At 43.9% G+C, this 27,090-nt stretch overlaps 1 protein-coding gene across 1 annotated transcript in view; it reads right to left on the minus strand.

Moving 5' to 3' along the window:
• The window catches only part of TMC3 (transmembrane channel like 3), a 109,459-nt gene that overhangs the window by 65,853 nt on the left and 16,516 nt on the right, over positions 1 to 27,090 (minus strand). The window contains exon 4 of the mRNA XM_040342554.1: positions 2,527 to 2,608. Within this exon, the coding sequence (XP_040198488.1) occupies positions 2,527 to 2,608 (82 nt within the window). The remainder of the gene's footprint in view (positions 1 to 2,526; positions 2,609 to 27,090) is intronic.

The raw sequence follows: 27,090 nt of genomic DNA on the forward strand, positions 1-27,090 counted from the left end.
TTGTTTGATGCTTTTAGGCTGTGGAAGCTAAATCTACATGTAAAAATATCACATCAAATATTTCAGAAAGTTTGAAATGTAAACAATAAGTGCATGCTAAAGCCTCAGTTTAGGTAAAATAAAAAATAAATAAAAAAGCAGCTCAAGAGAGATTTTTTTTTCAATAAAGATTTTTTTTGGCAAAAATTCCAATGAAAAACCCGGTATAAGACAAAACAATGCCAAAGTTTTAACATACATATATGACATTTAGCAAAGTTATTATCTTATAAAGGGCACATTGTATACAACATTTAAAAAAGTCATAATAAAATAAAGAAGTAGATAGATATTGGGAAGAGATAAGAAAAGGGAACAGAATAAGAAGTATACTAAGGGGAAAGGGGTGATAGATGTGGATCTGGCTTCAGAAAGTTTACGATTTTGTGTGGGACCACAGGTTGGACACCCATACTATATGAGATCTTACTTCATAGACACTGTAGGTATTGTTTATGTTAACAAGTCATAAATTGTGTTTTCATGAATCTGATTTTAAACTGGAATTTATGCCACACCTATTTAATAAACATGTGTAATTTATTTTGGTCGAAATACAAATTTGGACAAATTTTAGCGTATTCGGATGCACCTGAATCTCCAAATGAATTAGTAACAGATAGTAATGAATTTCGTTATAATTCTTTAAAATTTGTTCAGTTTCTTAAAGAATTCCAAATTTTCAGAACAATTAGAATTAAAAAATGATTGACTGATTCGTATTCTGTGTGAAGAATTTCTTTAATAGCTAAGGGGCGTAGTCACCCGATGACATCAGCGGGTGACCCCCCCTTGGGACATCACCGACCGGTACATGCTGGGTTGATGATGTCACAAGGGGGTCACCAGGTGGCCCCCCCTCTTACCTACATAAGAAATTTCAGACGGAGAAGGAGGAGGCAGTCCGTAGGAAGCGTTCGACGAGGTCGGAGGTTATTTTCTCTTTTTCAGGTTTGGCATGAAACCGACAGCGGTGTGAGATGGATCTACATGGGGGACATTTGTTTTTTATTTATTTACTTTATTACAGGACTTGTCAATAACTGACTACTGTTTTTCTCTATTTTTGACACTTTTTTTGTTGAATGAGTAGGGGTGCAAGTCACCGCTCCAATTAGGTATGTGGATGAATCCGTATCCTCTCAGAGAAACCCAGGTGCCGGCAATGCACAAAGCAATTGTAGAAAGACATTTTTGGACAGCCGCACTCTGGAAAAACCTGCTCGGTTGCCTTTTATTGGTAAAAGTATTCAAACACCACACATCACAGCAAAGACAGGGGCATACAGCTGATGTTTCGCACTATCAATAAGTGCTTACTCATATGAGTTGTTAAAGGGGGCTTCCAGATTCTGATAAGCCCCCTGCCCACAGTTCCCCCACAACCACCGCACAGAATTGTCCGGAATAGGCCATTGTCCCCATCAACATTAGGACAAGGTGCTTTAGGGCGCCCCCAAAGCACCCACCCCCCCATGTTGAGGGCATGTGGCTTGGTATGGTTCAGGAGGGGGCAGATTTCCTGGCCTGCCAAACTGCATGCTCAGATAAGGGTCTGGTATGGATTTAGGGGGGTACGCCATTTAAAAAAAAAGTAATTAGCCGGGAGCCGGCAATTGCAACCGCGAGTCAATTTAAATGTGACTTGGCTCGTTTTTTCTTTGGAAATTAAATTTTTGCTGCAGCATGTTTTATACATGCTACAGATGCGCCAAATCACAGGTAGACTAAGGGGACCCTCCAGGCACTATATTTAATAGAATTGTTCTGTTTCATTGTTTCACTTAAAGTGGGTACCCCCCCTCCCCAAAGCATGTTGTTCCCATTTCGATGGGGGCAAGGGCCTCTTCCCAACAACCCTGGGCGGTGGTTGTGGGGGTCGGCAGGCAGGGGGTATCTTGGAATCTGGAAGCCCCCTTTACGCTGTCTTTTTTCAGAATTTCAGCTGTCAGTGGGGAAGACCGCTGACAGCTGATGAGTCATTGGTTGATAAAGACGTTAGCGGCCAGCTTCCTGGCCCACAGCTTAACAACCAGCTATTCTTCACACAGAATTTTTCGACCGATCCAAATTTGAATCGTTGTGAAAATCTGGAATTCATTAGCAAAATTAATAAAGCAAATTTAACGAAATTTTTTTTTATGAATTCCCAAACCACACTAAACTAGTTCCAAAATATAAGGAATGTATCCAAAACAAATCTGAACAAATTTTTCGGTTCTGCACATGTCTACTATTTAATGTCAATATATTGATGACTTTTGTTTTCCTGAAAAATCAAAAAAATATGATTGAATATAAATGGACCCCTCTGTGTGCTATCAATTAGTATGGTGGTAAGAAAAAGTTGCTTACAGTAATCACAGTGTAGAATAAATCTCCTTTTTTAAGTTGGTAACCCCTACCCATCTAAGATGACATTTCCCAAGGCTGGCCAAGCTCATACAAATCATATTATATGTTGATAAATCAATTTAATACACTTACTTTCTATCTTCTTTATTCTCATCTCCCAAGGAACAAACAGGACAACAAAGTTGTAGGCCAGGCGAAGGAATTTTTTCCAAAGCTAAAAACAAATAATCTGTATTAATTTTGTGACCATATAGTATAATTTGCAATATGTGTGTGTGGAGGTTCATTCTCTAAGGCACTCGGGATTCTAAATTCATATCCCATCAAATAAATATAAATTCCTCTGTCTGTTCTGATTTCCTCCCTGATCTTAGAAAATACTGGTAAGTTAATAGATGTTTGAATGAACTTGCCTGAAAATGTGATGTCTGTCATAGAGAAATGAGATCGTAAGCTCCTCTTGGGAGGGGCTGATGTGAATGTTTGTTTGTACTCTATAATCTACTACATAAAGATCATTTCTAGACACAAATCAGGAACTTAGGGCCAGATTCACAAATGAGATACGACGGCGTTTCTCCTGATACGCCGTCGTATCTCTGTTTCTATCTATGCGATTGATTCATAGAATTAGTTACGCATAGATATCCATAAGATCCGACAGGTGTAATTGTTTTACACTGTCGGATCTTAGGATGCAGTACCGCGGCCCTCGCTGGGGGGAGTTTGCGTCGTAAACCAGCGTCGGGTATGCAAATTAGGAGTTACGGCGGATCCACAACGGTTTTTCGCGTTCGCTACGTCGCCGCTAGTCTAGTTTCCCGTCGCAAAGTTAGTCAATTTTTTTGGTGCCCTAACTTTAGTCAGCAAGTGTATTGCTGTCTAAAGTATGGCCGTCGTTCCCGCGTCGAAATTCAAAATTTAACGTCGTTTGCGTAAGCCGTCCGGGAATACGGAAGTACGCTACGCGCGTCGCCGTTCAAAAAAATGACGTCACGGCGCGCAAAGCACGGCGGGAGTTAGGAAACGGAGCATGCGCAGTAGGTCCGGCGCGGGAGCGCGCCTAATTTAAATGGCACACGCCCATTTGAATTGGCCCGCCTTGCGCCGGAGGCCGCGGGCGTAGTTTTCATCGCAAGTGCTTGGTGAATCAGGCACTTGCGATGAAAAATTGCGGCGGTGTAACGTATCTTGGATACGTTACGCCGCCGTGATTCTACGTGAATCTGGCCCAATGTGTGTGGTACTTAAAGGGGAACTGCAGTCTTCTCACATAATTTGTAATAAACACATCTTTTCCATTCTGAAGCTTCCCGACTACTTTGCATATTATTTTATATTTAATGTTATACTGCACTTGACAACTATGCTGCAGAAATCTCCCTCCACTAGGTCTGGCTGCATCTATTTTAACTGTGGGCAGCTGAGGATTTACACAGACACACATCTCTAGCTCTGCAGCTCTCATTGGCCCACTTATGACTCACCCTGTCCCTTCCTGACAAACTCTCACCAGAGTGAGAGAGAGAGCTGTGCATGATGTCATAAGCCTAGACTTTTTACCAGACAAAAATGATGAAGTGGGCTGTATAAGGTATTTACTGTCAGAAAAAAAAATGTTTTACTATCCAAAGTTAAAATAACAAGGGCAGAAGATTTAATAGATGGAAAGTTGAAAATATTACTGAAGGTCCGCTTCAAATATAAAGTATTATATGGTATTGCATATTATGTGACGGAAAGGTAATACTTTTTTCCATTAATTTGAAATGAAATATAAATTATAGATGGGCCAGGTGCAATTGCTTTTGCTTCTGACAAAAATAAGCCTTTCTTCTTGTTTTCAATGGACAAAAACTGGAAGATGTGATACTTCAATTTCTACACTAAAAAACAAAAAACAAAAAAAATTCAGTTTATGAAAAAGAAAACGTTTAACCAAGGTTCTGTTTTAAATATACATTCCATTATAAAGATTGAAAAAATATGCTTAGAAATGTATACAGGGAACTCAACCTACCCACTCAGATCTTCAGATTTCTATCCATGTATAGGTCTAGTGCACCGCACCACCCCACCCCACCACCTTCTTTCAGTAATCTGGGAATCTCTTTGCTTTTCTGTTTATAATGCACAATATATTCCCCAAACACCCTCTGTAGTCTTCTTGCTGTCCCTCACATACAGAAATGTTAGATCATCAATGCCTCATCACTAAGAAATTCCTCAAACTTGCTAACTAGTAGGGATGAGCTTTGAGTTCGAGTCGAACTCATGTTCGACTCGAACATTACCTGTTCGCCGAACAACGAACATTTAGGGGTGTTCGCGGCAAATTCTAAAAGACACGGAACACCCTGTTAAAGTCTATGGGAGAAATCTAAAGTGTTAATTTTAAAGGCTAATATGCAATTTATTGTCCTAAAAAGTGTTTGGGGACCTGGGTCCTGTCCCAGGAAACATGTATCAATGCAAAAAAAAGTTTTAAAAATGGCCGTTTTTTCAGGAGCACTGAATTTATAAGAAATGTCACAGCTCCAGCGCGTCATTCCGCTGGGCTGTGTCCAGCGGAGAGTGGAGCTCGCCTGCTGCGCTCTGAACGGATGGATCTTCTCATCGCTGGACCGGACCGCTGATCACCCGTCCCTGGAGAGATCATCTGTCGCTGGTTAGAAAACCATGTTGGAGTGGGGGGCCGGGCCGAGAGTGGATTCACATGGCAGGATTTTTTTTTATTATTATTAATAAAGGATTTTTTTCTACGGTGTCCGTGTTTTTTTTTTAACTATTTACACTTCCTTTGTGAAATGGTAGAGGTACAGTGTACCCCATTACCAATTCACATAGGGGGGGCCAGGATCTGGGGGTCCCCTTTGTTAAAGGGGTCTTCTAGATTCTGATAAGCCCCCCGCCCGCAGACCCCCACAACCACCGGGCAAGGGTTGTGGGGATGAGGCCCTTGTCCCCATCAACATGGGGACATCCTCCCCATGTTGAGGGCATGTGGCCTGGTGATGGCATGTGGCCTCTGTCCCCCCCCCCTCTTTTCTGCGGCCGGCCAGGTTAACGTGCTCGGATAAGGGTCTGGTGTGGATTTTTTGGGGAACTCCACGCCATTTTTTTTTATTTGGGGTGGAGTTCCCCTTAAAATCCACACCAGACCTGAAGGGTCTGGTATGGATATTTGCGGGGAACCCCACGTAATTTTTTTTTTAATTTAACGGCGGGGTTCCCCTTAACCACTTACCCCCCGGACCATATTGCTGCCCAAAGACCAGAGTACTTTTTGCGATTCGGGACTCTGTCGCTTTAACAGACAATTGCGTGGTCGTGCGACGTGGCTCCCAAACAAAATTGGCGTCCTTTTTTCCCCACAAATAGAGCTTTCTTTTGGTGGTATGACCCTAAGAGCACCATCCCTACAGTCAAGCATTGAGTTGGAAACATGATGCTTTGGGGTTGTTTCTCTGTTAAAGATACAGACTGACTTTGCAGCAATGCGGGGCCCAGACTGACACTCGTGGCCACACTACACCTGACCAGCCTGCAGAGCCAGAGAGACTTGCATGTGATGGAGAGCCAGAACAACACAGTTGAGGTACAGGGGGAGGAGGTATATTTTACAGAGAGGGGGGAAGTTACAGTTTACAGACAGGGGGAGGTATAGTATTCAGAGAGGGGGGGGGTTACAGTTTACAGAGAGGGGGAGGTATAGTATTCAGAGAGGGGGGGGTTACAGTTTACAGAGAGGGGGAGGTATAGTATTCAGAGAGGGGGGGGGGGTTACAGTTTACAGAGAGGGGGAGGTATAGTATTCAGAGAGGGGGGGGGGTATGGTATACAGGTACTAACCTGGCACTGGATAGTCATAGATTCATGCTTTTAGTGCAGCTGATGGAAATGGGGAACAGGACTCTTATCTATTCATGTCATGTGTTTACTCTGGCACTACCACTCTAACCTGGCACTACCACCCTAACCTGGCACTACCACCTAACCTGGCACTACTGTATACCACCTAACCTGGCACTACCACCTAACCTGGCACTACCACCTATCCAGGCACTGCTGTATACCACCTAACCTGCCACTACCACCTATCCAGGCACTACTGTATACCACCTAACCTGGCACTACTGTATACCACCTAACCTGGCAATACTACCTAACCTGGCACTACCACCTATCCAGGCACTACTGTATACCACCTACCCTGCCACTACCACCTAACCTGGCACTACTGTATACCACCTAACCTGGCACTACCACCTAACCTGGCACTACTGTATACCACCTAACCTGGCACTACTGTATACCACCTAACCTGGCACTACCACCTAACCTGCCACTACCACCTAACCTGCCACTACTGTATACCACCTAACCTGCCACTACCACCTAACCTTCCACTTCCACCTATCCAGGCACTACTGTATACCACCTAACCAGCCACTACCACCTAACCTGCCACTACTGTATACCACCTAACCTGGCACTACCACCTATCCAGGCACTGCTGTATACCACCTAACCTGCCACTACCACCTATCCAGGCACTACTGTATACCACCTAACCTGACACTACCACCTAACCAGGCACTACTGTATACAACCTAACCTGGCAATACTACCTAACCTGGCACTACCACCTATCCAGGCACTACTGTATACCACCTAACCTGCCACTACCACCTAACCTGCCACTACCACCTAACCAGGCACTACTGTATACCACCTAACCTGGCACTACTGTATACCACCTAACCTGGCACTGCCACCTAACCTGACACTACCACCTAACCAGGCACTGCTGTATACCACCTAACCTGGCACTACCACCTAACCAGGCACTGCTGTATACCACCTAACCTGGCACTACCACCTAACCTGGCACTACTGTATACCACCTAACCTGGCACTGCCACCTAACCTGACACTACCACCTAACCAGGCACTACTGTATGCCACCTAACCTGGCACTACCACCTAACCTGGCACTGCTGTATGCCACCTAACCTGGCACTGCCACCTAACCTGGCACTGCCACCTAGTCTGCCACTACTACCTAACCTGGAACTATTGTCAATCACCTAACCTGCCACTACCAGCTAACCAGTTAATTTTTGCTAATGCCATGTGGGTTAATTTTTACTAATGCCATGTGGGTTAATTTTTACTAATGTCATGTGGGTTAATTTTTACTTATGCCATGTGGGTTGGTTTTTGCTAATGCCATGGGGGTTAATTTTTACTTATGCCATGTGGGTTAATTTTTACTTATGCCATGTGGGTTAATTTTTACTTATGCCATGTGGGTTGGTTTTTACTAATGCCATGTGGGTTGATTTTTACTGATGCCATGTGGGTTGGTTTTTACTAATGCCATGTGGGTTGATTTTTACTAATGCCATGTGGGTTCATTTTTACTAATGCCATGTGGGTTAATTTTTACTTATGCCATGTGGGTTAATTTTTACTTATGCCATGTGGGTTGATTTTTACTAATGCCATGTGGGTTAATCTTTACTTATGCCATGTGGGTTGATTTTTACTAATGCCTTGTGGCCCACAAGGCATTAGTAAAAATCAACCCACATGGCATAAGTAAAAATTAACCCACATGGCATAAGTAAAAATTAACCCACATGGCATGTGGGAGTCCGAGTTTACTAAATAAGAATTTACCTAGCGAGTAAAAATGCTGTCCCCCCCAGATTTGTAAGGGTTCCTTCACCCATGGCTGTGCCCGGTGCCCTGATGTGAACTGTACCCTGATGTGTTGTGCCCTGTGCGTGCGTGCGTAACAGGGGGGGCGGCAAAATGCACCTTCGTCTGAGTTGGCAAAAATACTTGCACCATCCTGCCTGGTTACCTACTGTTCTGAACAGCTTTAACTATCACAATGTTAGCAACTATCTACTTTTTAATATAATAATTTAAACATGGTAGTTCCCGTTCCCATAACAGCTAGATAATTTTTCATCCACTCTAAATAGTCCTTTCACACGAAGGCTTATTGCAGTGCATCTGCTGGCATGTCCATGTCCTATAGGTCCCAATGGACAAAAAGCTCATCAACTAGTCATAGATGACTCATACAGGGAAATGACCTGTGTATGAATTGTACAGCTGGGAAATACATTCCCTCCTTACTGGGGGTTATCTAGTAACTGCATCTTAGGATAAAGGCTGAATCTTCTAGATTGTAAGCTCTAACGAGCAGGGCCCTCTGATCCCTCCTGTATTGATTTGTATTGTGACTGTACTGTCTTCCCTGATGTAAAGCGCTGCGCAAACTGTTGGCGCTATATAAATCCTGTATAATAATAATAATAATAATATTTAGGAACACAAAACAAAATTACACTGTCAAAACCTCCTATCATTTACCGCCAAGGAAGCCGCCATCTTGGCTTCTGTTTATTCAGAAATTGCCATGGTGCTGCACAGTTATGATACCTGCCATTTGATGGCTTGACAGCTTGGTTGAGAGCACAAGCAACTGTGACAGTTATCATTGACAGCATATATTTTTGGGGGAAAAAGTAAATCATTGAGTTTAGGCCTCATGCACACTGGACGTTTTTACAGCAGCTGTTTTTGGCTGTAGACATTTTTTTTATTTCATTAAACTCTCCATCATGTTATCCTATGTGTCCATGCACACATGTAAATGACTGGTGACCCGACGTGATTGACGTTTTTAACGAACAGCGCATGCCCTGTCCGTGGACATATCCCAGTGTGCATTGCTCCAAAGTACGCCGTTTCGACGTGAGCGTAAATTACGTCAAGCCCGATTTTTCAAGCCCGATTCGCGTACGACTTATGCAAACTACGTAAAAAGATAGGCCTGTTCCGACGTCCATACCTTGCATGGGATGCGCCACCTAGGGAGCAGCTTTATGTTTACGCTGGCGTATCTCTAACGTAAACGGCGTAACTAATTGCAACAGGCGCACGTACGTTTGTGAAATATTCAAGGGGTATGAATACTTTTTCAAGGCACTGTACATCTGCCATAGCTCATAGAGTACTGTATAGGCTGTGCTTAAAGTGGAGTTCAACCCAAAAGTGGAACTTCCGCTCGTTGTACTCCCCCCCTCTGGTGCCACATTCGACACCTTTCGGGGGGGGGGGGGGTCAGGATACCTGTTCCCACTTTCGGGAGCCTCAGCTGTGGGTATTGACGTCACCGCGGGGCTCCCTCCTACTTTCCCAGCCACTCCTCCTTCCCTGCCAGTAGAAGAGAGAAGCTGAGGGCATGTGCATGTGCAGTAGGGTTCCCGGAAACATCAGCTGTGGTGCCGACATCGCTGGACTCCAGGACAGGTAAGTGTCCGATTAATTAAAGTCAGCAGCTGCAGTATGTGCAGCTCCTGGCTTTTCATTTTTGCAGTGGTGGGCGGACCTCCACTTTAAGAGGGGAATATGAGATTAAAGTCCCTACCCACGGACCGAATATTGGCCAGCATTGGTTCAATAGAAACCGGCCGACATTCGGGGCATGATCAGGGCATCGGATCAGCTCTCTCAGCCGATTGCTGAGAGCACTGACCAGTGTGTTCTGACAGAGGGCAGGGATGGACTGGCCATTGGGACTACAGGGAGTTTCCCGGTGGGCCAATGGCTCAGTGGGCCGGCTTCAGTGACAGCTCACCACTGCCCACCTCCGCTCCTCTGTCTCTCCCTCCCCGCAGCGCTCACCTGGGGGGGGGGACAGAGAAGCAGGGGGAGGACCAGAGGATCATAGGGGGGCCAGAAGGAGCATGGGGGAGGGGACAGACAGCTATGGCCTGGGAGTTTCTCACTTCTGCCTAATCTTGTCCCATGGGGGGGGCACCAAACTGATTATTTTCCCTGGGTGAAATAATGTGAAATAATGTCTAGCTTCCCCACTGGTACTGCCTATAAGAGTACTAGTACCAGCCGTTCTACTCTAATAAAGTAGAATGGCTAGTGACTAGTGAAGGGGGAGAGGGGGCTTTGGTGGCTGGGGGGGGGGGGGCATGGGCGGAAGTTGTCAGGCTGCAATAAGAGAGACCTGTCAAAGTGGGCCAGTCTGGATAAAGTCAAATTTTTGTCCCAGTCCAGCCCTGGCAGAGGGTGTCCCAGAACACAATAGTTCAGCGGAGAGATCACTATACTAACATCGGATTGTTAGTACAGGATCTCCTCCGTAGCTCTTCAGTTTATTTGTTCAACCCAGCAGTCTTGTGTACTAGGTTTAAGAGTAAATGTTCTGTAATGCAGCCTTATAAAGTGCACATCTTTTTGCCTTAATGCTAGAAAACCACATGCAAGGACTTATGATTATGATTTTGTTTTGCCTCATTACCCTGTTGAGTAAAGTCTTCTTGAATTATTTTTTGTAAGCAGTATTTAATTTAACGTAAAGCCAGTATTTCACATACATACCCATCCATGTTTCAAGCCAGCACACACTGTAGAATATAGATGGCCCCTTATAGGACTTGACGGATAATCTGCATTGCTGCCAAAAGGCAAAATATCATTACCAAATCAATACCTAATTAGCAGCAATTGGTGTAATCAACTTCCTACTGCCTTAAGGAGAACACGGCGGGTGGCTGTAAATAGCTATCGTTTGTCTATGTTAAAATTTATAAATTAATATCTACAATTGTGATCTATAGAAGGCAGGCAAATTCATATATAGTATAATAATTAAATGTACATAATAAGATCTGACAGGGGAAGGATCTGTTATTAGGAAGTCTGTTATAGAGATAGCCAAGAAAAAACAGAATGGTGTAGGCACTAAGGATGACGTTCGACTCGAACATCGTATGTTCGACTGTTCGTCGAAATACGAACGTTACGGGCCGTTCGCGCCAAATTCGAGTGGCGTGATTACCTCTCCGGTAATCACCTCTTCGCCGGCTTCCAGGTCTTCAGGGAGTTCCATCGGAGATCCGGTGACATCACGGACACCGGCGGGGCTTGCCATGTCCATCTGAAGGGCTCCTTTGCTGTGCCTTCATATCTGCATGCCGGCGGGACCTTACTATCTGCTACACGGAAGGGCTGTTACACTTCCTTCTATCACTTCCCTCTATCAACCTGGGATTCTACAGCCATCCACAGCGAGTTGTGATAGTTCCCTTCACGGGACATCTAAATGCCGATGGATGTTAACCCCTCCTCATCTGGATTCAGCAGTGGTATTGTTGTACACATTTTTATACCAGTATCATACTTGGCTACATGTTTTTATGACTGCTTTTGCTACTGTTTGGCATTACTCGCACCATTTTTACAGTTTATGTAGCTACATCGATTTTATCTCCAGTGCAATATTTATTTTGTTACCTACTTGAAGACTATAAAAGTTTTAGGGCCCTTTCAGACGTGCCGACCGTATGTCCGCTTTTTTATCCATCCGTTTGCGGATGAAAAAGGGACATACATTGGTCCTTATGTGATTGCGGGTGTCAGCGGATAAATATCACCCGCCTCCGCAAACATCCGATTTTGTCCTATTTTTTCTGATCCCCCCATAGGGGAGAGCGGAGAAAAGACAGGGCGGTCCCTGCACAGTGTGCGGGGACCGCCCTGTCAGCCGACGGCTCAGCGGGGATATACGGAGCGATCCCCGCTGAGCTTACGGACACACGGAGGCGGATAATTACTGATCCGCCCCATGTGTAAGGGCCCTTAATGCTATTCCCATTGAGCGCTGCCTTTGTGTGTTTTTTGTATCCTGCTGTCCATTTTTCCAGTGGTTGGGTAGCTGCACTGGGAATCAGCCTGCAAAGAGATCAGCTAAATGTAGTTGGATCTGTATGTGCGTTATAATCGAAATTAGTCGATAAAAAAAAAAAATTGATTAATCGAACACGAAAATTGTAATCAGTAACAGCCCTAGTTAAAAGACAAAGTTGTCTATTAACCAGTTAAAGCGGGGGTTCACCCTCAGAATTTTTTTTTTTCTAGTATGCCATCAAGCATACTAGCGCGAGCTACAGTATGCCTTTTTTTTATTTTTTGGCCCCCCTACTCACAGTTTAATGCCGTAGTGAAGTTTCAGACCACCTCGGGGAGTAGGCGTTCCTATCAAGAGGGGAACATGATTGACGGCCAGCTATGGCGCGTCACGCTTCTCCAGAAATAGCCGAAATAGGACTTGGCTCTTCACGGCGCCTGCGCCTAGTCTGTGCGCAGGCGCCGTATAGCCGTATAGCGCCGTATAGCCTACTCCGGCTACCTACTCCGGCGATTTTCGGGAATCGTGACGCGCCATAGCCGGCCGTCAATCATCTTCCCTCTCCATAGGAACGCCCATTCTTTAATCACCGCCCCATAGCCAAATTACAGTTACAAGGTGGTTCCTTAACTCTGGAAGGACATCCATGGACATCCTCCCAGAGAATCATTCCTGCATGCCCCCTCGTGCATCATCTTTGCTCGCCGGGTCCACTGGACCCGCAGCAACAAGGATCGCGGTAAAGGGCCAATGAACGCGGCTCTTTGCCATGTGATCGCGCTGTCCAATGATGGCACAATCACAAATGTAAACAAACAGGGACATGGGGTCAGTTTGAATTCATCGCTCTCTTCTCCTCACACCGATCCAGCATGAGAGGAGACCAATTAGAGACAAACTGTAAGTGCTTTTTAGTGCCCAGCAGTGCCCAATAGTGCCCAGCAGTGCCCAATAGTGCCACATCTCTGCCACTTCTGTGCCATCTGTGCCCCACCAGTGCCACCAGTGCCCCACCAGTGCCCCACCAGTGAACACCAGTGCCAAACCAGTGCCCATCAGTGCCGCCTGTGCCCACCAGTGCCACCTGTGCCCATCAGTGCCAACTGTGCCCATCAGTGCTCATCTGCGCCACTGCAGTGCCACATCAGTGCCACCAGTGCCTACCAGTTCTGCCTGTGCCCACCAGTGCCACCTGTCTACTTTCCAAAAATTGGTCATTTGGGGGGTATTTGTACTTTACTGGCTTGTTAGGGTCTCAAGAAATGAGAGAGGCTGTCAGTGCATCAGGTGTGATCAAATTGATACATTTTCAGTAATTGACACCATAGCTTGTAGACCCTATAACTTTCACCCAGACTAAATAATATCCACATTTTTTTGTTTACCAAAGATATGTAACAGTATACATTTTTGGCCAAATTTATGAACAAAATTTTATAGTAGAAATTAAGAAAAATTCTTTTTTTTTTACAACATTTTCGTTCTTTTTTCATTTATAGCGAAAAAAATAAAAACCGCAGAGGTGATCAAATACCACCAAAAGAAAGCTCTATTTGTGTGAAGAGAAGGACAAAAATTTCATTTTGTTACAGTGTTGTATGACTGAGTTATTGTCATTCAAACTGTGAGAGCACCAAAAGCTGAAAATTGGTCTGGTTATTAAGTGGGTTTAAGTGCCCAGTGGTCAAGTGGTTAAAATGCACATCTTTGGGATCCCAAACACACCAAACCATTAAAACATCTGAATAAACTATCACACATATAATGGGATGGGTTGCTGGGAGTCCTAGAAAACCGCACTATGCACTAGCCAATGAGGTGCTGTGTGCCTTAAAGTGGTTGTATAGTCTATTTTTTTACTTTTACCTACAGGTAAGCCTATAATAAGGCTCACCTGTAGGTAAAAAAAATATCTCCAAAACCTTTACGCATGCGCACAGGGGATTCTTGGCTGAAGGCCCGGCAGACGCCGGACCTTGCCGCAAAGAGTGCCCGCGGGAGTGACGACATTGCGGCTCCAGCTACTCACAGGGCTGGAGTTGCGATACCCGGAAGACACGTCGAGGCAACATGTCAGCTACCTTAGCGTGGACCAGGTGAGTTACCGAGGCCTCGTTCCAAGGTAAGTATTTTATAATGAGCTAGTATGTGATGCATACTAGCTCATTATGCCTTTTGTCTTACAGGTGAGTAAAAATAATAAATCGGGGCAATACAACTGCTTTAATAGCCCACATAGAACCCATGCATAGTAGTCATAAACCCAGTCAGGTGTTTCAGTGATTAATTGCAGAATGCAGTTGAGTCTCCACAGACCTGAAATATTGACAGAATTCTAGGATTGATACAGTTGATTGCAATCAATGTCCAAGCTAAATGTGAACATGAGTGTCATGCAAATAACCAAAGCTCCAGACAGCATGTGAGTGATAAATTACAGGGGCAGGGAAGACGTCCATTCGTGACGAAACCGGTCAGGCAGAAAGAATACTTACCTGTCATCACGCTCTTGTACCTGTTGGAATTGTGCAAGTACAGTTTTTAGCCCAATAAACTCCTTTAAGAAGGTTTTACACTATTGAGCTCTTTTTGTTTTATTTGAGCCATGGCTGGAATGTCCCGGTAATCTGAGAATGTCCGGGTAATCAGAGTCCAAGTCTGTAGGAGTCGTATATGGATTATATACCACCACCACTGCTTTCCCTTGGACCTTGCCAAAGGTGTATGTACTAAGGCTGATTTGACCTTCCGTAATTCGAGGGTCCCGGTGTTCCGGTAAGAGCACATCTTAACCTGTGTGTCGGTGGCTCTATGAAGGTGGAGGGTTTTTCTTTCCAGTTTCCCTCTTTTGTAACACTTGAGGAGTTTCTATTTTCCTTAGCCATTGGACTATGTGAACTTAGCCTTTGTACGTTTGGACTTTATTGACCCCTCTCTTTTGTTACACTTTTTGTATATTTATTTTATTTTATTTTTTATCTCTTCAGCGCAACTTACTTTTTATATATACCGGACAGTTTTTTTGTGTTATATCTCACATTATTTGTTGCTGCTTTATATTTATTTTACATAAGAGCAATATTACCTTATAGTTTCTTTCTATAATAGGACCTGATAATAGGACATTATTTTTGAGACTATGTTAAATTGTTAAAGCTTAAATTAGAATGCAATGTTTGCATTTTAAAAGGAGCCCCTGTCTGGGCAAAATAATACTAAAAGTCAGCAGCTACAAATATTGTAGCTGCTGACTTTTAATATAAGAACACTTACCTGTCCAGGGATCAATCGATGCCGGCACTCCAAGTCGATTCGTCAATCGACTTTGGGTGCAGGCGCCAGCATCTTCACCAAGGGAAACCGGCAGTGAAGCCTTTAGGCTTCACTGCCGGTTTCCTACTGTGCATGCACGAGTCGCACATGCACTTTCTGAAGGGTCCACCGTCTTCTGGGACTTTTGTGTAGCGGAGAGTTAAAATCGCGGTAAAACACTGCTATTTTACCGCGATTTTACCACGATTTTAACGCTCCGCTATAGGCTTATCCAGTGTGAAAGGGGTCTAATGAAGAAACATCAGTGGCTGTCCTAGCTTCATTCAGGAAAGAACCCACAGCGTAGCACTCGCCGCATGTCACTGGAGAGCACATTGAACACATTTCATATTTGACATGGTCAGAAACTCATAAATAACTCATGAAAGAATAAAGTTACGTTAAAACCAAGCACACCATTGTTTTTCTTGTGAAATTCCCAATATGTTTGATGTGTCACATGACCCTCTTCCTATTAAAAAAACAAAAGTTGGATTCAAAATGGCCGACTTCAAAATGGCCACCATGGTCACCACCCATCTTGAAAAGTTTCCTCCCTCACATATACTAATGTGCCACAAACAGGAAGTTAATATCACCAACCATTGCCATTTTATTAAGGTGTATCCATATAAATGGCCCACCCTGTAAGTATTTTTTTTAATAATCAGCATTGCCATCAATATAGTTGCATAGCTACTAAATCATTTTTAAAAACTCCTTTCTAATTGGCAGTCAATCTAGAAATGGGAAAGCTTTGGCCTTATGATTTTTTTTTTACATAATAATTCTTTAATATATTTACTCAAAAATGTTTTCCAAAGGCTTTTAGCAAACACACAAATTGCTGTATTTTCTACTGATAAAGCGGTTCTGGGAATTCAGTGCCTAACTGCTCGATAAATCAGCATGGGAAAGTTAATTAATTTTTACAGAGCTATTTCAAATTTTATTGTGTGACTGAAGTATTTTAATTAAACAAAGAATTAACTGAGGCGGTTAGCAGCCATAGAAACTGCCGGACGGGGTTCTTTCATTTGAGAGCCGCTGTTTTTTTGAACTAAAGAGCAGCCAGGAGGTTAAATTGATGACATATAAATTACACATAGGTGTCACTGGCAAAGGTCTGGGCTAGCACAGATAAAAATGTCTTTATTCTGTTATGGAGGATCGGTGATGGAGTGAAAGCACGGCTATATACAAAGGTAATGGAGTCCTTTATAATGTCTATAATTGAAGGTACATGTTTTATAACAGCAATATTAATGCAAGCTAAATTATTCTGCTCGCAAAATGTAAATTGGTCAGCTTGGTGCATTGTAAAAAATAGAACTGTGCAGTATGCTTCTCCTACCATGGCAAATAAAAGTGTTTAGCTGCATGAAAACACTTTATGGGTTCAGGGTAAGGCCTCATTTGTACAGGCGCACTATAGCCTACGCTCATGAGATGGCTGTACTTGCCTGCACGGGGATGCAGCGGTGTTCCTTGCACTCCCTTGTAGGCAGTGCCATTCATGTCAGTTGGGACGCAGCGGCTGCACAAATGCAGGTCCTGCTCCCAATTTGACAGCCGTGCAAGTGAGAATGCATGCAGTGGCGTCACTAGGGTTGGTGTCACCCGGTGCAGAAAAACATGGTGTCACCCCCCTCCCCCACCAACTATAGTCCCTTGGGGGCACTGGCCAGAGAAGTGGGGCCAGGAGTGCCAGGGAGGACTCAAAAAGAGAAGGTTCCCTGCCACTCTGTGTGATTCCATTGCAGAGCAGGTAAGTATAGACATGTTTGTTATTTTTTTTTAAAAAGTACCTTTACAACCCCTTTAACCTCCCTGGCGGTACAGTAGGTGCCACCAATTTTGTGTCAATCTCGCCTCTGCTAGCGGCGAGATTGACCACCCACGATCCCCGTCGCGGGAGCCAGCACAGAGCTTTGTCGCTCCTCCCGCTCGCCGCCCCCAATGGATTACTATGGAATGCGTGGCATCTCGTGGGGGCAGCGAGCGCGAGAAGCACAGCCTCCAGCGGCGATATCCAGCGTGATCCCATCGCGCTGGATATCCAAAATCGGAGGCACCTACTGTATGATTATGTCAGATTTTAGGTGCTGAAAGCGGTACCATTATTTTGCATGGAAATTTGGAGTTTTATATTGCTGGCCTGTAATTCTTAGGAATAACTCACCTAAATCTGTCCAAACAAGAGTCTAGTAGGCATCCCGGGTATGATAAAGTTTGAAAAACGAAATCATAAATTATAATATAATAAATAACTATAAATAATTATAACAAATAATAATGTAATTATAAAAAAAAATTATTCAATAATGTAATCAAATCAAAAACACTGAAATTTGCTCAGTTGCAGAATTGTCACTGTCATTACTTTTATTGTTTGATGACGATTTTCCCCACAAATCGCTATCGCTCAATTGTGCAAGTGATTATAATTTATTATCGCTGTTTTCTAGCTGGTCTAATACTACTTTTGACATAAAGGGACACTTTTTGGTTGCTATGGACAATCTCCAGTTTCCAGTCAGAAAGAACAGCATTTATAATATAAAAGTGCATGCAGGACACTGGACATACCACTAGGGACAAAAGGGGTGTGTATTTATTTCATACAGTACTGTAATCTATAAGATTGTGAATCGAGCGAGGGCACAGCTCGATCACACAGCGGGGAGGCATCGCAGGATCCAGGGACAAGGTAAGTAACCTCTGCCTGTGGATACTGCAATGCGATCCCGAGTCTGTCTCGGGGATACCGGCGCTAATGGTACTGGATTTCCACCCTGAGCCAGACTCAGAAATACCGCTCAGGGGGTTAAGTAACTAACAGTCAAATATTCTAATGAAAAAGGGGTATTGCTAAGGCAAATCCTTAAAGCAGGCCATACACGGTCGAATTTCGAACAAATTTTCTTTTCAATATCAGAAAGTTCGTTTTTTTGGTGATCCGATGATGCCACCATTGATTTTCGAAATTCGGCCGACCAAACCTTCATGTTGCTACAGAAAATAATTTTTGTTGCCAGGAATATTCTTTTCTCTCTGGGAATATTCTTTTCTTGCACATGCGCTTTTCTTTTCTATTACATTTCTCGCACAATTCTCCCATCATTGATTAGAAAATCGTTTGTTTTGTAACCCAGCTTGGGGTCTCTATGCCCTGCAGTTATGCCTCAGCTTCTGTGAAAATGGTCGTCACAAAACACAACCGATCCAGAGTGTCCCTACAAAAAACAGAAAAGGCTGGCATAGTGTAAAATCAGGAATCAGGACGCCCACTAACACACGACTCTCCTGTAGTCCAAGGGAGGGGGCGAGCATGACACTCCACACCAGGGAGAAAGCCTTGCATTACGGTGTAGAGTTACAGACAGAAGAACAGGAAGTGAGGATTTCTCAGAAGAAATAAGGACATTTAAAAGCGAAATGGAAGGATGAGGTAAGTGTAGGAGGACTGTACTAAGGTAAAGGAAGCTATTTAGGGGAAAAAAAATTGTACCTTTACAACCCCTTTAATGCGTACACATGGCGAATGGACACTTTCAGTTTAGACGTTTAAAACAGCATGTAAAAAGCGAACGAGCCGGCCAGCTCACGATAGCAGCCCGTATGCCTCCGGGTCTGGCGCACACGCGGTGACGTCAGAACGTCGTTCCTCCCATTTCATCACTAGAGGAACGTAGTCACGGGATAGCAAATGATTAAACCTCAAATTTAGAGAACCAGCAGCTAGCAAATAACTGTTAGATGGATAAACAAAAAATGTTGCAGCTCTAATAAATCAAAATGTGACACAAAACATATGTATTTCTTTATATGTGCACTTTGGGTACACTGCTGTTACATGGTCACTGATGCTGTCTTTTTTGCTTGTTTGTGTGTGAGTGTGTGTGTGTGTGTATGACTGTTTGGTTGTATGTTTGTATGTCTGTGGGGGTTTTTCTTTCCCTATGTATGGGCTGCTGTTACCTCAGTTTTATACTGTGTGTTGATATTGCTGTTTACTTTTTGTGCTGTAATTTCGGCCTGTACTAGGTTACTGTTACTCTGTAATTTTCTTTGCAAAATCAAAAATAAACACCTTTAAAAAAAAACAAGTGAATGGATGAAAAAAACAAAAATCTATATAGCGAAGTATGAAAATATCCTAATATGTGTAAGAGCGCTGCGCAAACTGTTGGCGCTATATAAATCCTGTATAATAATAATAATAATAATAGTCCAGCAATCACCAGCATGCTCCACCACCCAGTGTAAGATGGATTCTTACCAGAAAGACAGGAGTCGAAGTCAAATACACTCAATGAATAGATCCTCAGCAATTATGCTAATAAAAATCCTCCAGGAACAGATGATGTTTAGATAGATAGATGTAGGACAAGGATGTGCCTCATATATGGAGGAAACATCCAGATAGTGTAATGCCGTAGACACTCTTTAATAATGTAGACAAGATTAAAATATTCACATTTCAGAAGGCAAAAATCCGCATATAAAACAATCCAAAAGCTATAAACCATGCATGGAAATCAATGGTGGTGTACACAACGAATCAGGCGTGACGGCGGCACGTACATAGGCTCTGCTTCTTTACAATGGTCAACGGAACAAGCACATATGTGAATCTCTCCAGTGAGGACTCAACAAGTAAAAACCCGGATAGAAGTTGTAAGCTCCATCACGCTAAAACAAAACAATATTTGGCTTCAGATACACTGTAAACGCACTTTTGCAAGTATAGCTATGTAAAACATAAAAAATAAGTGCCTATACTGTTTAAAATCCTGTACCTGTACTGTCTAACAAGCTCTGCACATGCTCAGTTGCTCTCTATTTTTAGGCACTGTGCCGATTATATGAAGGCTGTCTGCTGACAGCCTAAAGATTTACTGCTGTTCAGGGCCTCTGGGCTTCGACAAAATGGCAGCTTCCCGCAAGAAGAAACATGACTAATGCTGGAGGCAATTTACAGCACATGCTATGTTGGTAGCATAATCATTTATGTGGAATGTATGTTTCTTGCTAAAGAACATTATTTTTTATCAAGTTGGTATGAGTAAAGTTAAGTTTAGGTTATAGTAAAGAGACTGTGTTTTCTAGTGCTTATCAATAACCTTCACAAGACTGCTGAGATCCCCACCCCACTATCCCTATAAGCCAACATTTTAATGAAAAAAAAAAATATATATATATGGGTTCTTCAAAACATTTCCACACTTTTTTAAACTCTAATAACTATAAAAACAAATATATAAAGAAGGAGAAGGGTTCATATGTTCCTGAAAATGGGGAATGGCCACATCCCTGGTAGTTTAAACAAGAAAGAAAATGATTACCCCCAGACGGGACTTTTAAGGCCAAACTCCAATGTATATATAAAATTTAATTTATTAGATATTTGCACCAAGATGGGTAAACACTTGTTTACAGAATAATTCTGGATGTAGGATTACAGAAATCTTCTGGAACAGTCAAAAAATATGTATAATAAAAATAAAAAACATATAAGAAATAGTAATGAAGTGACACCTGGGGCACACATCCCATGTGTGGACCCAGGAGAAATAAGAAACAACAAGAAAATACTAAAATAAAACCTCGTGAAAACACAATACAATTAGATTAAAAAACACTCTGTAGAGAGCAGTGGAGAAATGCCCGACGCGTTTCTGGTCTATTGATGGAGCAACAGACCTTCATCAGGGGCCACAGGAGTGTATGGTTACAAACTTTTTTTCTCTCGTTTGTGGTGAACAAAGGTTTGAAAAATGACCCTCAACTTTTCGGTTTAGGATATCCCCAGAGCCGACTTATGGGGTTTCATGAGTAAGAAAAGAGAAAGGGGAGGGATGGCTCCAACTGATCCCAAACACACGGTGTCCCAAATGTAGGGCTTGTAAGGGCAAAAGTGCAGCAGGTCAGGGGGTTTTTTACTGAGTCCAATGCGGACGATCCTCTTAAAGTTGCTAGGGGGAATCCCGAGCTCTGTATATGGAGAGGAACCTGGTGCCGAGTGCCGTGGTTGGGGTATTGTAATGCCAGCGTTACTCCCTTAAGCTCGCAGGGTGCCCTGCGAGCTTAAGGGAGTAACGCTGGCATTACAATACCCCAACCACGGCACTCGGCACCAGGTTCCTCTCCATATACAGAGCTCGGGATTCCCCCTAGCAACTTTAAGAGGATCGTCCGCATTGGACTCAGTAAAAAACCCCCTGACCTGCTGCACTTTTGCCCTTACAAGCCCTACATTTGGGACACCGTGTGTTTGGGATCAGTTGGAGCCATCCCTCCCCTTTCTCTTTTCTTACTCATGAAACCCCATAAGTCGGCTCTGGGGATATCCTAAACCGAAAAGTTGAGGGTCATTTTTCAAACCTTTGTTCACCACAAACGAGAGAAAAAAAGTTTGTAACCATACACTCCTGTGGCCCCTGATGAAGGTCTGTTGCTCCATCAATAGACCAGAAACGCGTCGGGCATTTCTCCACTGCTCTCTACAGAGTGTTTTTTAATCTAATTGTATTGTGTTTTCACGAGGTTTTATTTTAGTATTTTCTTGTTGTTTCTTATTTCTCCTGGGTCCACACATGGGATGTGTGCCCCAGGTGTCACTTCATTACTATTTCTTATATGTTTTTTATTTTTATTATACATATTTTTTGACTGTTCCAGAAGATTTCTGTAATCCTACATCCAGAATTATTCTGTAAACAAGTGTTTACCCATCTTGGTGCAAATATCTAATAAATTAAATTTTATATATACATTGGAGTTTGGCCTTAAAAGTCCCGTCTGGGGGTAATCGTTTTCTTTCTTGTTTAATAACTATAAAAAGGTGCTGAGACTTTCTGAAAACACTATATAGTCTTCAAAAACTTTCCACACCTTTTTTATAGTTAATAGAGTTTAAAAAGAGTGCTGAAACGTTTTGAAGAACCTATATATATATATATATACAGTGGAACCTTGGATTGCAAGCATAATCCGTTCCAGGAGAATGCTTGTTTTCCAAAGCACTTGCATATCAAAGCGAGTTTCCCCATAGTCAATGGAAACTAGGGTTGTCCCGATACCGATACTAGTATCGGTATCGGGACCGATTCCGAGTATTTGCGGGAGTACTCCCGCAAATACCCCCAATACCAAAATAGAATACCCCCCCCCCCCCGCCGACGCCGCCGACGCATCCCGCCGCTACGCCGCATCCCGCCGCATCCCCGCTTGGTTAATACGGGCGGGGAACATTACAGCATTCATTTGAATAGCTGTAGTCTTTCCCGCCGCGCCGCGTATAGACACTCCCCCTTGCTCGGGTGAACTGTCCAATCCCGAGCAAGGGGGAGTGTCTATATGCAGCGCGGCGTGAAAGACTACAGCTATTCAAAGCTGTGCGTATTAACCAAGCGTGGATGCGGCGTGGCAGCGGGGGTGCAGCAGCATGTACGGTAAGGGGGACATGGCTGGATATGGAGAGGACATGGCTGCATATGGGGGGGGACATGGCTGGATATGGGGGGGACATGGCTGGATATGGGGGGGTCATGGCTGCATATGGGGGGGATATGGGGGGACATGGCTGCATATGGGGGGACATGGCTGGATATGGGGAGGACATGGCTGCATATATGGGGGGGGACATGGCTGGATATAGGGAGAGACATGGCTGCATATGGGGGGGGGGCATGGCTGGATATGGGGGGGACATGGTTTCATATGGGGGGGACATGGCTGCATATGGGGGGACATGGCTGGATATGGGGAGGACATGGCTGCATATGGGGGGGACATGGCTGGATATGGGGGGGGACATGGCTGCATATGGGGGGGACATGGCTGCATATGGGGGGGACATGGCTGCATATGGGGGGGACATGGCTGGATATGGGGGAGACATGGCTGCATATGGGGGGGACATGGCTGCATATGGGGGGGACATGGCTGCATATGGGGGGGACATGGCTGGATATATGGGGGGGAAATGGCTGGATATGGGGGGGACATGGCTGGATATGGGGGAGACATGGCTGCATATGGGGGGACATGGCTGCATATGGGGGGGACATGGCTGCATATGGGGGGGACATGGCTGCATATGGGGGGGACATGGCTGCATATGGGGGGGACATGGCTGCATATATGGGGGGGACATTGCTGCATATGGGGGGGACATGGCTGCATATATGGGGGGGACATGGCTGCATATATGGGGGGGACATGGCTGCATTTGGGGACACATTTAAAAAAAAGTATCTGTATTCGGTATCGGCGAGTACTTGAAAAAAAGTATCGGTACTTGTACTCAGTCCTAAAAAAGTGGTATCGGGACAACCCTAATGGAAACAAAGATAATTCATTCCACATTGACTTCTATTGCATGCAATACCGCATGTGGCCAGAGGTTTCGGGGGGGGTGTCGGAGAGACTCGGAAATACTCGGAGATCGCCCGGATGCACTCGAAAATCTTCAGAAACACTCGGAAACTGAATTATCTTTGTTTCCATTGACTTCTATGGGGAAACTTGCTTTGATATGCGAGTGCTTTGGATTACAAGCATTCTCCTGGAATGGATTAAGCTTGAATCCTGCTTGTTTTGCGAGACAACACTCGTAAACCGAGTCAGGATTTAAAAAAAGTAGTAGCTTGTATTGCGAAACGCTCGTTAACCGCATTATTTGCAATTCAAGGTATTACTGTAAATCAGTGGTTCTCAACCTGGGGGTCAGGACCCCCTAGGGGGTCAAATTACGATTTGCCAGGCATCACCAAACCCCAGGCTGTTCCTGAAGCGCGCACCACTCTCTCAGCCTTTTCACGGCCGCCCACTCAGCCTATTCGCAGCTGCCCAGTTCACGGCATGGATGGGGGCGGAGACTAGAGATCAGCTGACTGGTGAGGAATGTGAAGTGGGAGGGGCTGGAGGAGACCCCATCTCCTGATTTCAACATAGGGGGTCACTTCTGCGAGACACCACAAAGCCAGCGATAGTGAGTAACATTGCCTGTGATTATATTTGCCATTCAAAGTCCTCACTACAGTTCTCAGATCAGCAGATGACCTTCATCAAGAGCACCTAAATGGGCTCATCAGAACTCCCCCAGCACTGCTACTCTTCCCATTCCCCCCACCCCATCAACAAGAAATAGGGAGAAGGAATAAAAATAGAGAATACATGGAAGGGAGAGGATAGAGGGGAGGAACAAAGAAAAATGGAGAGAAAGAACAAGAAACACGGCTAGAGAGAGAGCGATGGGGGAAAAAAACAAGAAATTAGTATAGAGAGAGATAAAAGGGAAAGAAAGGAGATCAAAGAGAGTGGTATCCTGAAATGTGGAGTGGAAGGGACTCAGGGATTGATAAGTGCCCATGGGTTAGGGTTGCAAGTTCGGCCTCGTACACACGACCGAGTTTCTCGGCAAAAACCAGCAAAAAACTTGCTGGTATTTTTTTTTTGCCGAGGAAATCGGTCGTGTGTACACTTTTCGACGAGGAAACTGTTGAGGAACTCGATGAGCCAAAAAGAGAGCATGTCTTCTTTTTCCTCGACGGGAATGGAGAAATTTGGCTCGCCGAGATCCTCGACAGCCTAACAAGGAACTCGACGAGCAAAACGATGTGTTTCGCCCGTCGAGTTTCTCGGTCGTGTGTACGAGGCTTTACTTGCCTTGGATGCTGACAACCCACGCTACGAAAATAATTTTACTGTTAGGGGTCCCCACAACTTGGGAAATTTTATAAAGGGGTCATGGCACTAGAAAGGTTGAGAACCACTGCTGTAAATAGTTGGCTCATATTTAAAAATAATCCTAAATTTGATGGGTGAGATTTGATATTTAACTCAAGCTGTACTTAAAGCGGTGGTTCCCCCTAAAACAAATTTCTAACAATACATTCGTAAGACCCGTTACACTGCGGGTAGGCTGGCTTTTGTTTTGTTTTTTTAGTACATATCTCGATATCGGCGTTTCGTCCCTTGGCGGTGGGCGTTCCTAGTTGATTGACGTTCCTCCGACGAGCGCATACTGCGCGTCACGACTTTCCGACAGAAGCCGAACGTCATTGCGCAGGCGCCGTATAGAGTCGGCTCTATACGGCGCCTGCGCAGCGACGTTCGGCTTCTTTCGGAAAGTCGTGACGTCACGTATGTGCCCGTCGGAGGAACGTCAATCAACTAGGAACGCCCACCGCCAAGGGACGAAACGCCGATATCGAGGTATGTACTAAAAAAACAAAACAAAAGCCAGCCTACCCGCAGTGTAACGGGTCTTACGAATGTATTGTTAGAAATTTGTTTTAGGGGGAACCACCCCTTTAAAACTCAGTGGTTAGTTTTTTTGTATTAATTGCAGCATTTGAGTGGAGCTCTATATAATGATAGTTTTACTATACTATTATTTTATCTGTACCGTTATCACAAACCATACATTTTGCTACCAAAATACATTATGTCAAACGCAGCTGGCCTGATTTACTAAAAGATTTGGGAATCTTCACAAAAGCAAATTGTGTGAATATTCACTTCAATTAGCCAATCATTATAAAGCAAATAAGTGAAATAAGGAATTAGCTTTTCACACATTTGGATATGAAGTGAATAGTTACACAATTTATTTTGGCTGGTTTACCAAAGGCTAATAGGCAAAACGGCTGTTCAATAATTCCAAAGAGTTTGCACTTAGTGAATGTGGTGAAATTTGGCAAATGTAGCACTCACCTCACCCCCTATCCTTATCCTCCGAAATTCGTTTTATTTATTTTGTTTCATTAAAAAATGCATTCGTCCAAAAATCCGAATTAAAGGGGTTGTAAAGGGTTGTTTTTTATTTTCTAAATAGGTTCCTTTAACCACTTCCCGACCGCCGCATGTAAATGTACGTCCACAGAATGGCACATACAGGCAAATGGGCGTACATGTACGTCCTTGCCTTCTAGCGGGTGGGGGGTCCGATCGGGACCCCCCCGCTACATGCGGCGGTCGGATTCCCGCGGGGAGCGATCCGGGACGACGACGCGGCTATTCGTTTATAGCCGCTCCGTCGCGATCACTCCCCGGAGCTGAAGAACGGGGAGAGCCGTATGTAAACACGGCTTCCCCGTGCTTCACTATGGCGCTGCATCGATCGAGTGATCCCTTATATAGGGAGACTCGATCGATGATGTCAGTCCTACAGCCACACCCCCCTACAGTTGTAAACACATACTAAGTGAACCCTAACTCCTACAGCTCCCCCTGTGGTTAACTCCCAAACTGCAACTGTCATTTTCACAATAAACAATGCAATTTAAATGCATTTTTTGCTGTGAAAATGACAATGGTCCCAAAAATGTGTCAAAATTGTCCGAAGTGTCCGCCATAATGCCGCAGTCTCGAAAAAATACGCTGATCGCTGCCATTAGTAGTAAAAAAAAAACAATTAATAAAAATGCAATAAAACTATCCCCTAATTTGTAAACGCTATAAATTTTGCGCAAACCAATCGATAAACGCCTATTGCGGTTTTTTTTACCAAAAAAAGGTAGAAGAATACGTATCGGCCTAAACTGAGGAAAAAAAAAAATTTATATATGTTTTTGGGGGATATTTATTACAGCAAAAAGTAAAAAATATTGAATTTTTTTCAAAATTGTCGCTCTATTTTTGTTTAT

This window comes from Rana temporaria, chromosome 3 (assembly GCF_905171775.1).
Source record: "Rana temporaria chromosome 3, aRanTem1.1, whole genome shotgun sequence".
Classification (NCBI taxonomy): Eukaryota; Metazoa; Chordata; class Amphibia; order Anura; family Ranidae; genus Rana; species Rana temporaria.